This window comes from Chiloscyllium plagiosum, unplaced genomic scaffold, assembly GCF_037043375.1.
Source record: "Chiloscyllium plagiosum isolate Xiang-an unplaced genomic scaffold, Cpla_swu_hap1 HiC_scaffold_4, whole genome shotgun sequence".
Lineage (NCBI taxonomy): Eukaryota > Metazoa > Chordata > Chondrichthyes > Orectolobiformes > Hemiscylliidae > Chiloscyllium > Chiloscyllium plagiosum.
Genome location: NW_028270142.1, coordinates 19,946,448 through 19,959,334, shown reverse-complemented (window position 1 = coordinate 19,959,334; position 12,887 = coordinate 19,946,448). Strand labels below are relative to the sequence as shown.

Here is a 12,887-nt window from a genome sequence, read left to right as displayed (position 1 = left end):
CAGATGCTGGAGATCAGAGTCGAAGAGTGTGGAATTCCTGCTGAAGGGCATATGCCTGAAACATTGATTCTCCTGCTGCTTGGGTGCTGCTTGACCGGCTGTGCTTTTCCAGCATCATACTCTTCGACTCTGAAAGTTGTCCAGGTTTTACTGCATACGAACATAGATTGCTTCAGTATCTGATGAGTATCCTTAACTTGTATCTGATCGTATGATGGAGGAAGGATATTGATGAAACAGCTGTTTGCCCCAGGACACTATCCTGAAAAATTCCTGCAGAAATGTCCTGGGATTGAAATAATTGGCCAAGCACACCATCCTTCATTATAGGAGGCATGGTCTAAAGAGTGGAGACTAATCTATGATTCTCTTTGACTCCAATTTTGCTAGGACACCTTGATTTTATTCTCAACTCACCTCTTGAATCAAGTTGTTTTGTCCATTCTTAGCCCAAGACTGTCATAAGGCAGGAGTTGAGTGACCCAGTGGAACCCAAACCCAGCATCAGTGAGCAACTTATTGCTGTTTAAAATGTTGACAACATCTTCCATCATTGATTATTGAGTGTGAATTGATGGGACAATATTAAAGTGGAGTTGCAGGCAGACAGGGTGAAAAAGGCATTTGATATGCTTGCTCCGTTGGTCAGAACATTGAGGATGGAATGTTAGGACGTCATATTGGGGCTGCCCAGGGCATTGGTGAAGCCACATTTAGAATACTGCATACAATTCTGGTTGCCCTTCTATAGAAAGGATTTAAAATGTGTGGTGCTGGAAAAGCACAGCCGGTCTGGCAGTATCCGAGAAGCAAGAGAGTCGACGTTTCAAGCATACACTCTTCATCAGGAATGTCTCTTCATCAGGAAAAGTTTATGCTCAAAATGTCGATTCTCCTGCTCCTTGGATGCTGCCTTACCTGCTGTGTTTTTCTAGCGCCACACTTTTTGACTCTGATCTCCAGCATCTGCAGTCCTCATTTTCTCCAGGAAGGATGTTGTTAAATTTGAGAAGGTGCAGAAAAGATTTACAAGGATGCTACTTGGACTGGAGGGTTTGAATTAAAGGGAAAGGTTGAATAGGCTGGGGCTTTTTACCCTGGAACATCAGAGGTTGAGGAATTACTTCATAGAGGTTTATTAAAAACATGAGGGGCATGGATAGGATGAGGTAGTGAAGGGCTTTTTCTTAGGGTGGGGGAGTCCAAAACTAGAGGAAATAGGTTGAAGGTGAGAGGGGAAAGATTTATAGAGTCATGTAGCACAGCAATAGATGCTTCGGTCAAACTTGCCCCTCAAATACCTCTCCACCATCATTCACAGGGCAGGGCAGCAGTCACCTGGTTCCATTCTTGTCTGTCAAATTGTATCCAGAGTATAACTTCCTTCCCAGTGCTGTTTACTGTACTGTCCCACAAGAATCCAATCTACATCTTAGCTTCAGTAGCTAAGATCCAAAGGCAGACTGTAATCTTCTTGTAGGCAGTGATAATGGTCAACTTTACATCCCACTGCCGCTGCTGTTGTTGTTAAATTATCAGGCTGCTTATCTTTTGCATCCAATATCTGTTGAACAGCCATTGAACAGCAAACCCCCCACCGACCCAACCTCCACTCCCGGCACCTTCCCTTGCAACCCCCCACCGACCCAACCTCCACTCCCGGCACCTTCCCTTGCAACCCCCCACCGACCCAACCTCCACTCCCGGCACCTTCCCTTGCAAAGATCCACACCCCCCACCGACCCAACCTCCACTCCCGGCACCTTCCCTTGCAACCGCAGGAGGTGCAACACTTGCGCCCACACCTCCCCCCTCACTTCTCTCCAAGGCCCCAAAGGAAACTTCCATATCCGCCACAGATTCACCTGCACCTCCACCCACATCATCTACTGCATCCGCTGCAGCCGGTGTGGCCTCCTCTATATTGGGGAGACAGGCCGCCTACTTGCGGAGCGATTCAGAGAGCACCTCTGGGCCACCCGGACGAACCAACCCAACCAACCTGTAGCACAGCATTTCAACTCCCCCTCCCACTCCACCGAGGATATGCAGGTCATTGGACTCATCCACCGCCAAACCACAACAACGCGACGGTCGGAGGAGGAGCGTCTTATCTTCCGACTGGGAACCCTCCAACCGCAGGGGATGAACTTGGACTTCACCAGTTTCTTCATCCCCCCTCCCCCCACCTTGTCTCAGCCGGATCCCTCCAGCCCGGCACCGCCTTCCTGACCTGCAGTCTTCTTCTTGACCTCTCCGCCTCCATCCTACTCCGACCTATCACCCTCACCTTGACCTCTTTCCACCTATCACATTTCCAACGCCCCTCCTCCAAGTCCCTCCTCCCTACCTTTTATCTTCTCCTGCTGAACACTCTCTGCTCATTCCTGAAGAAGGGCCTGTGCCCGAAACGTCGAATCTCCTGTTCCCTGGATGCTGCCTGACCTGCTGTGCTGTTCCAGCAATAAAGTTTCAACTTTGATCTCCGGCATCTGCAGACCTCACTTTCTCCTTGAACAGCCATTACCTCCAACTAAGTATCAGGAAAATGAAATCCATTTTCAATACTTCTTCCAAATTCCATTTCCTAGCCACCAATGACATCCCTCTCCCTGGGAACTTATTAAGTTTCACAATTCTGGTGTCACAGTTGATCCCAGATAAATGACTGATCTCACACTCATGCCAACACTAAACCCACTTATTTCCACCATCATAACATTACCCACCTTCACCTTTAGGTCATTTGCTGATAAAACTCTCAATTATGCATTTACTAACTCTCAACACAACTACTCTAATCCACTCCTGGTTAGTCTTCCATAAACTATTGTCTGTAAACTGGAAGTCGTCCAAAACTTCTGGCCGTGTTTTAACTCTCAGCAAGTCCCATCCCCTGTCATCTCTGATTTTATTGACCTCTACGACAGGATGCTGGTCAACATGTGTCTTAATTTTAAAATCCACATTCTTGTTTAGAAATCCCTCCAGGAGCACACTATTTGACCTCAGTTACAGCCTACAGTCCCAGAACATTGTTGAAATATCTGCTGTCATCCAATTCTGTCCTCTGGTGTATCTCCAGTTTGAATTACTAAAATGATTTGTGGTTGTGCCTTTAATTTCCTTAGCTCAAAGCCCTGGAAGACCCTCCAATACATCACCACCTCTTCCTCCTTTAAGACAGCTCTTTGATCAACCTGACTGTAATCTGACCTAATATCATCTTCAGTGGCTTTGTTTTATAATACTCATTGCAAAATGTGTTGGGATATTTCATTACATTAAAGTATAAATTTAAGTTGTTGTTGATTCACACATTGACACCTAAAGGTTAAAACTTGAGTGAACCGGCTACTGACATCAAATCCCAAACTGCTATCAGTAGACAACCAGATGCTTTGGTTTTTAAAAATTGAAAAGATATTTGGACTGGAATTCATGCACTCTGCTGATCTGCTATAAAGAAAGAAATGGTAGAAAATTGCCAGAGCCCATTGTGATATGGGGCATGCTGGTTCTTTGCTTTTTACAGACTTTTCTTTCTTGGCTTGAAAATGGCAAAAATTCTAGCTCAGCCTCCAAATGAAATTAACATCATGGCCTGACTGAAACATTCTGACTTTGCAAAGCAGATCCTATAATTGTAGGAGGCTAGTGTCAACTGGTAATAAAGCACTTTAGATTTATGTTGTTCGTATGTGAATTCAAAAGATATAGGCAGAGGTTTCTAGTGTATTATAATAGTTAACATTTTTGAACTAACATGAATCACCTTTGGCAGGTCCAGAACTGGAGCCATGCTTTTAGGGAAGGCAAATATCCTTAGTAAGTTTGTGTTCTGACCAAAATTAGGTAGGGTTGAATAGTTCCTTTCTTTCCCCACCCCTCAGTTGACCACAAGAGGCTTTTTGCTAAGGGTATAGATACCGTGAGGACAAAAGTCAAACAGCCAGGTTTTTTGAGCTTTAAATGGGTTTTTTTTTATTGTACTTAAACTGGTCTGAGACAAATAATAAAAAAAACTCCAATTTTTTTTCCACACAGATAAAGTTGATTTTCACTCACCCACGTCGGTTTAAAGATCTAGCTGGGCAATTTGTCTACTTTGATGAAAACAGCTGCTGGTGCTGAGTTATTTTGAAAAATTGGGTGTGACTGTACTCTGATTCATTCTTATCGAGAAGTTATAGCCAGAGAAGCACTTGCAATGACTTCTCTTTCCATCATTCCATACCATCATCTCAGATGTTAGAATTTCTCAGCCTCCAGCTGGTGGATTGGGGATCAGTACTCCAGTTAAATAGCAGGAAGATTCATTGGCATGCAGCCCTGCCACAGTAATGTTTTCCCAAATATTCACTACCACATGGTTTGGCTGACTGCCAAGTCACTGCAGCTATTTTGGACAATTAAAGGCCCAACTAAGAGCCAGGTCTTACAGCCAATTCCCGACCGTGAGAGGTCATTGAGCTGATGTCTCTGCCTTCATTTGGATAGCAATAGATGGGTCCAGCAGCTTCAGACGTCTGCCTACTATCTTTAATTGAACAATAAGCAATAAGGCCCCATTTGGAGTACTGTGTCCAGTTTTGGTCCCCACACCTCAGGAAGGACATACTGGCACTGGAACGTGTCCAGCGGAGATTCACACGGATGATCCCTGGAATGACAGGTCTAACATATGAGGAACGGCTGAGGATACTGGGATTGTATTCATTGGAGTTTAGAAGATTAAGGGGAGACTTAATAGAGACGTACAAAATAATACATGGCTTGGAAAAGGTGGATGCTAGGAAATTGTTTCCGTTAAACGAGGAGACTAGGACCCGTGGACACAGCCTTAGAATTAGAAGGGGTCATTTCAGAACAGAAATGCGGAGACATTTCTTCAACCAGAGAGTGGTGGGCCTGTGGAATTCATTGCCACGGAGTGCAGTGGAAGCCGGGACGCTAAATGTCTTCAAGGCCGAGATTGATAGATTCTTGTTGTCTAGAGGAATTCAGGGCTACGGGGAGAACGCTGGTAAGTGGAGCTGAAATGCGCATCAGCCATGATTGAATGGCGGAGCGGACTCGATGGGTCGAATGGCCTTACTTCCACTCCTATGTCTTATGGTCTTATGTAGGCAGTTAGGAGACCATTACAGTAAAGTAACAAAACTTGGTCCTGCTGATGTCAAGTGTGACCTTGGAACTTACTTTTCTCGCCCAGTGTCAGGGTCCCGAAGCACACAGGAGGATCAATTAAAATCGGACAACTCAAAACATATTTGCCTTTGGTGTTTTCCAAACTGGCAGGAGTTATCAGCAGCATTAGTCAACCTGCGGTTCACAAGTACATTAGGACAGAGACTGATGCCATGTTCAGCACATTCTCTATGAAACAACGGGAACTGTAGGGGTAGCACAATATTCAAGGCCATATCTATTTAACTGCACACATTACCAAGCTGGCTTTCTGGCACCAGGATAGAAAAGGCTGACATATATCCTATCTTCCTGAGAGTGTTTGCTGTTGTTCTTTGGTATCAGCTTTGCCTCTGAACCAGAAGGTTTGTCAGTACGTTCCACTATAAACACTTGAGCATAAAATTTAGTGTGACACACCAGTGAGAAAATACTGCACTTAGATTGCGTATATCTTTTGGATGAGGTAGTAAATCATGCCTGCCTTCTCTGTTGGGTTTAAGTGATCTTTGGCATGACTTTGAGAAAGAAGAGCACTTTCTTTTTCTTCCCAGTGTTCAGAAATAATGACAGATTATATGGCCCTTGTCAATGTGGGTCTTTGTTGCATATATATTGGCTGCCACATTTTCTAGATTGCAACAGTGACTACACTTTAAATGTACTTATAGTCATAGAGCCGTACAACACTGGAAACAGGCCCTTCGGTCCAGCTCCTCCATGCAGGCCAGATATCCTAAATTAATCCAGTCCCATTTGCCAGTATTTGGCCCATATCCCTCTAAACCATTCCTATTCATATACTCATCCAGATGCCTTTTAAATTTTGTAATTGTATCCACCTCCACCACTTCCTCTGGCAGCTCATTCCATTCACGCACCATCCTCTCCATGAAAAAGTCACCCCTTAGGCCCCTTTTATATCTTTCCCCTCTCACCCTAAACCTATGCCCTCGAGTTTTGGACTCCCATATCCTGGAGAAAAGACCTTGTCTATTTACCCTATCCTTGCCCCTCATGATTTCATAATCCTCTATAAGGTCACCCCTCAGCATTTGACACTCCAGGGAAAATAGCCCCAGTCTAATCAGCTTCTCCCTATAGCTCAAACACTCCAACCCTGGCAACATCCTTGTAAATCTTTTCTGAACATTTTCAAGTTTCACAACATCCTTCCTATAGCAGGGAGACCAGAATTGCACACAATATTCCAATAGTGGCCTAACTAATGTCCTGTTCAACTGCAACATAACCTCCCAACTCTTATACTCAATGCACTGACCAATAAAGGCAAGCATACCAAATGCCTTCTTCACTATCTTGTCTACCTGCGACTCCACTTCAAAGGAAATATGAACCCGCACTCCGAGGCCTCTTTGTTCAGTAACATTCTCTAGGACCTTACCATTAAGTGTACAGGTCCTGTCCTGATTTGCCCTTCCAAATGTAGCACCACACACTTATCTAAATTAAACTCCATCTGCTACTCCTCAGCCCATTGGCCCATCTGATCAAGATCCCTTTGTACTCAGAGGTAACATTCTTCACTACACCTACAATTTAGGAGTCATCTGCAAACATGCCTCTTATGTTCACATCCAAATCATTTATTTAAAAGACTAAAAGCAGTGGTCCCAGCGCCAATCCTTGTGGCACACCATCGGTCACAGGTCTCCAGTATGAAAAGCAACCCTCCATCACCACCCTCTGTCTTCTACCTCTGAGCCAATTCCGTATCCAAATGTCTATTTCTCCCTGTATTCCATGTGATCTAATCTTGCTAACCAGTCTACCAAATTGACTTTAAGTCTTCTGTAGCACATTGAACGGTACTGTATAAAACCAATCTCTGTCATGTATCTCAAAATGGGTTCTTTATTGTTATTTCAGGTCGCAAACTTTGTTCAGACACTCCCTGGTTGCGAGGAACAGGCAAAAATCTTTAAGGAAGAGGTAAGAAACAAAGTAACCCCCATCTCTTGGAGTTTCACCGAATATAAATCATCTAACAATTATTGGATCAGAATGTAGTACATTGAGCAGGCATAGCTATTGTAACACTGAAGCAAAGTTCCAGCATGGGCCAGGATGATACTTTTTTGATTAACTTTCTAATGTAAGGAATTAATTATAAAAAAAAAGGTGTAAACCTTATGACCACAGGATATAGGAGCAGAATTAAGCCATTCAGCCCATCAAGTCTGCTCCGCTGATATGTTTCTCAACCCCATTCTCCTGCCTTCTCCCCATAATTCTTCATCCCCTTGTAAATCAAGAACCTATGTATTAAGTACACTCAAATATTTGGCCTCCATAGCCCTCTGTGGCAATGTGATCCACAAATTAACTACCTTTGGCTGAAGAAATTCCTCTTCGTCTCAGTTCTGAAGCGTCATCCCTTTGTTCTGAGGCTGTGCCCTTGATCTTAGTCTCTCCTACTAGTGCAAACATCTTCTCCACGTATGGTCTGTTAAACTCTCAGTATTCTATTGTTTCAATCAGGTTCCCAATCCCCGCCTCAGTATCTAAGAAAGAATGTGCTGGCCTTGGAGGGGGTCCAGAGGAGATTTACAAGAATGAGTTCAGGGATGAAGGGCTCCTCTTATGAATAGACCTTTATTCCCAGAATCATTCTTGTAAACCTCCTCTGGACCCCCACCAAAGCCAGCACATCCTTCCTTAGATACGAGGCTCAAAACTGCTCGCAATTTTCCAAATGCGGTCTGACCAGACCCTTAAACAGCTTTAGGAGTACATTTCTGCACTTGTATTCTAGTTCTCTTGAAATGCAAACATTGTATTTTCCTTCCTAACTGCCAACTGAACCTGTATGATAACCTGAAGAGAATCCTAAACCAGGATTCTCAAGTCCCCTTGTGTTTCATATTTCCAAAACCTTTCCCCATTTTGAAAATAGTCTGCACTTCTATCCTTCCGACCAAAGTGCGTAATCTCACATTTTCCTAAGTTATTTTAAATCTGCTGCTTTGCCCACTATCCTAGCCATTCTAAGTATCCGGCTTCTCAACACTGCCAGTCCCTCCATCTATCTCTGTGTCATCTGCAAACTTAGCAACATTGCTTTCAGTTCCTTCATCCAGATCATTAACATTTAATGTGAATAGTTATGATCCCAAAAAGACCTCTGCAGAATTCAACAAGTCACTGAAAAAGAACCTTTTATTCCCACTCTCTCCCTTTTGCCAATCAGCCAATCCTCTTTGCATGCCAGTACCTTGCCCCCAACACCATGGGTTCTTATTTAGTCGCTTCCTTTGTGGCACCTTGTCAAAAGCCTTCTGGAAATCCATATAGATCATGTCCACTGGCTCTCCTTTGTCTAACTTGCTCTTTCCTTCATCAACGAATTCAAAGAGATCTGTCAGGCATGACCTCCCCTTGACAAAGCCATGCTGAGTCAGCCCTATTTTACCATGCACTTCCAAGTACTCCACAATCTTGTCTTAATAATGAACTCTCAAATCTTACCAACAATCGAGGTCAGGCTAACCAGCCTATAGTTTTCTGTCTTCTGCTTTGTTCATAGACAGGCAGGAGGCTGGAAGAATAGAGCAAGCTAGGCAGTAACAGGAGGTGGAGAAGTCGATGTTTCGGGTGTAACCCTTCTTCAGGACTGGGGTTGGGTATAGGGGGAAGCTGCAGATAAAGGGGGGTGTGGGGAGGGCAAGGTGGTGAAGTGGGGAAAGGTGAAGTCAATAGGTGATAGTTGGTCAATGGGAGGAATGAATTTCCAATTTGAAATTGGAGAACTCAATGTTTTTGACCTCCCAATTTCAAATAACCTCCCTTCCCATCCCCCCCGACTCCCTTCCCAGCCCCTCCCCCTCCCACTCCCACTCCCTTCCACTGCTCCCTGCCACCAACTGGATTCATTCTACCCATTGACCAACCAGGTTGTACCCTCTACCTGTCTTTGCCTATCCCCATTTCACTACCCTGCTCCCGCCACTCCCTTTATCTGCAGCTCCCCCTACACCCACCCTCAATCCTGAAGAAGGGTTACACCCAAAACGTCGACTTCTCCACCCCCAATGCTGCCTGGCTTGCTGTGTTCTTCCAGTCCCTGTCTGTCTACTTTGGATTCCAGCATCTGCGGGTTTTTTTTGTGTCCCTCCTTTCTTAAACATGGGTGTCTTCCACTTTCCACTTTCCATTCCTCTGGGACTCTTTGTGATTCATGAAAGATCAGGAAGTTAAAAAAGAGTGCGTCTTTTTAACATGTGACTTTTTTCTAATTGCACTTTCACTTTAAGCAGTGTTTACAGTTGGTAATCAAATTACATCACATCACTATAATGCTGAGGCTTAAACCAGTGGAAACAACACTTGGAAATCTAAATGAAGGAACTAAAAAGTTCTAGTGCTCAAAAATATAAATGTATGATTACAAAATAGAGAAAGTCTCTGATCTTTTAATTAAGAAATGGAAAGATAGATTTTACAAATCACCACATGCAGCAATTAATAAACCGTCACAAGTGAATATCAGAAAATCATGGCAGCATTTGATACTTTGTCAAAGTGACCTTCAGTTACCTGACTTCTATCCAGTTGGGACAATGACAATCTGCTTCCTAAGTACAAGTTTGGACTGGGATGTATATGTTCTAACATGGATTTTCTGAGTCAGTATACTTTGAGCTGTTATGATGCCACATGTCATAGTTGTGTATAAGTTATTCAGAATGTATTAACAGTGGTTTAGTGCACTCATTTATGGAAGGAAATATAGAAGCTTTAGGAAAGAAAGCAGAAAGAGAGAACTGAAATGAATAGGAGGAGGTGTGTTAACATACAAATGCCTCGTGCAATTAAGATCACTGGATTTAGCATGTGATTTAACTTTAAGTCCATTATGGTTTGTGGCATTAGACATGGCAATGGATTAGGAATTTGGTAAACAGAAGTAGACTTTCCAAATACCAAAAGTTAATATTGTTTTTTGCCCAAAATTTCTCATTTCAAAGCAATTTTCTTCTTCTAAAATGTAACTACATTTCATGCCTGTATAGTAAGATAACCAATATAGTATTCAGTAGAACATGATAGCCATCCAACAATCATTCTGTGTCCCATTAAAAATACTGAAGGCACCTTCAGTAACCAATTAATATCACCTCCCTTTATACAGTAAACTGGCATCTGGCAGATTGTCCACCAGTGGTTGAAACTCCAGATTTTCTCCTATTAGAATTCTCTAATGGATGGTCAGTATATTCTGCAGAGTTGTTGTACAAAGGGTAATGGTAATAGTTACTTCCAGTGGATTGCTTGGAATGCTTTTATTTTCTTGGACAGAACAGAAAATGAGTTATGCTCAGTTATCAGGCTTGAATCTGTGGCCTATTTGTTTTAACCATGTTACTATGTAGTCTACAAGACAAAATTACTTCAGTGTGTTTAAGCAACTATACAGGTTAGGAACAGATCCAAGTTCAATCCATGGTCCCTAATGAACATAATCAAGACCTTGGTAGAAGTGTTACAATTAGCCTGACCACAGTGAAAGGACATTAGTTACCATTCTTTATTGTGAGATAGTTGCTGAATGGCCTCAGTAATCAAGTGAGTGCCATTACTCACTAAAAAGGTGCACATACGAATGATCCCCATTTAAGCAACATACCGAAGAGCACCCACTAGAACTGTGCCCTTCCATGCCTTTACAAAAGTAAATAAAAATGCAAATGAAACTAAAATCACCACAGGCTGTTTCCCACTTACCTTAATTATTTGTAAAAATAATTATGTATTGCTCAAAGTAATTCAGTGTGTTTTCATGATAATATGAGGTTAACTGTTTAATGTGCATAATATAAAATGGAAATTTTTGAGAGATGATTGGACTCCAGTTATACGTTTGATTTTACTAAAGAAATGATTGAGCCTGGGAAGTTCATTGACTTCTGCATCCACGATTATAAAAACCCAATTAAGAATAATTTTAGTATAAGGGTTTAATTACCCAGTAATAAATTGAATAGGAAAAACGAGACCTAATCGAATTCTTTTTGTAGTCTGTAAACTTCTTAAATTAATTTAGGGGAGTTTCTTCTCAGAGGGTAGTAATTCTATGGAATTCTTTACCACAGAAGGCTGTTGAGGCTGCGTCAATAAGTAGATTCAAGGTTGATAGAAAAAGGTTTTTAATTAGGAAAGAAATCGAGGGCTACCAAGGAAAGTGGAGTTGAGGATTATCAGATCAACCATAATTTCTCTGAATGGCAGAGACCTAATGGATTGAATTACCTGGTTCCGTTCTAATGTCATATAGTCACATGAAATGACTTATTAGCACTTCTCCGAGAAAGGATACCCATCTTTAGCAAATATCTCTCAAAGCTAACAGGAAAATTACCATCAATATCTGCACAAGTAAAGGTCACTTTGGTGACTTTCTGATGGATCTCACGAGTAACACAGAAAAGGACTAAGTGAAGAATGAAGGGGGGGATCTGTTGGCCTCCAATAATATGCTAAAGTAAATGCCTCTAAAAACACATTGAACTCAATGCCTATACAACTTATAAAGAGCAGGAAAATCGATGTTTCGGGCAAAAGCCCTTCATCAGGAAACCTGATGGGGGGCTTTTGCCCGAAACGTCAGTTTTCCTGCTCCTCGGATGCTGCCTGATCTGCTGTGCTTTTCCAGCACCACGCTGATCTAAACTCTGGTTTCCAGCATCTGCAGTCCTCACTTTTGCCTTTACAACTTACTCCAATAATAGGAAGATTTTTCCAAGTATGCTACAACAGAGGTAAAGACCAGAAATTGCAACACACTCCCTTGGAAAGTTGTTTCTCATGTTGGTGAAATAGTACCATCTAAAGCGAGATGGAATTTTGCAGATGGGATACAGTGGCAGGCAAGTGTTCACCCTCCAGTTCAACTTATGAAAGTTAATGAGATGCCTTTTTTTTGGACACATGCTCTGTGAACATACTTTGCAGGATTTCTGTGCAACAGGAATTGTAGAGCTCAGTAGTGTTTGCAAAGTCTGTCTTATGACAATGCTTGTGACTTTGTAAAAGCCCTGAAAGTTTCCAGAGGTTTTTACATGCGGTGTTAGTGAAATTGTACTTAAATGGAATAAAGTTTGTGACATGCTTGCTTGGCACAGGCAAATGCTAGATCTTTACATCTTGGAGTTATTCCTGACATTTTTAAACTTACGCAGGTTTGTTCTTAAAAATTCTGGAGATTGCACACATACTGTCACCTTCCAAACACACTGTGGGCAGATCTTAGGAGTGGCTTCAGCTCCAAGTAAGGCAGCTTTCTTACTGATTATTCACAAGCAATCTCTTAAAAGTGTACTATCCTATGACATTATTTCTTTTCTGCATTGCAACAGGGGTGATTTTCAAGTTCCACATTGCATAGTGTTCTATTTTAGATGGCATAAATAGCCCTTTAAGAATTCCTGCACTTGATATTCCAGCTTGCAAGACCTGGTCATATCTGCACAGGAGACTCACAATCACACTTAAGTTGGCTGACCTTGAGAAATCGTGGGATGCAAGTGTGATAGTGACGCAAGTTAGTATTATTGAAATCCTATTGAGGGAAATTTGCCTAACCAAAAGAAAGTCTGGAAGAGTCAGCAGCAGATGCTTCTAGAGAGCTTAGAGCATGGCAGGAGATAATCTGCAAACAAAGCACAATAATTTAACCA

The 12,887-nt window shown here is 42.4% G+C and overlaps 1 protein-coding gene across 6 annotated transcripts in view; it reads left to right on the top strand.

Annotated features, from left to right (window-relative positions):
- Positions 1-12,887, top strand: part of LOC122549360 (lethal(3)malignant brain tumor-like protein 4) — a 312,681-nt gene that overhangs the window by 295,712 nt on the left and 4,082 nt on the right. For all 6 annotated transcript variants that reach the window (XM_043689041.2, XM_087986018.1, XM_087986019.1 and 3 more), the window contains one exon: positions 7,081-7,143. In XM_043689041.2, coding sequence (XP_043544976.2) covers positions 7,081-7,143 — 63 coding nt within the window. The remainder of the gene's footprint in view (positions 1-7,080; positions 7,144-12,887) is intronic.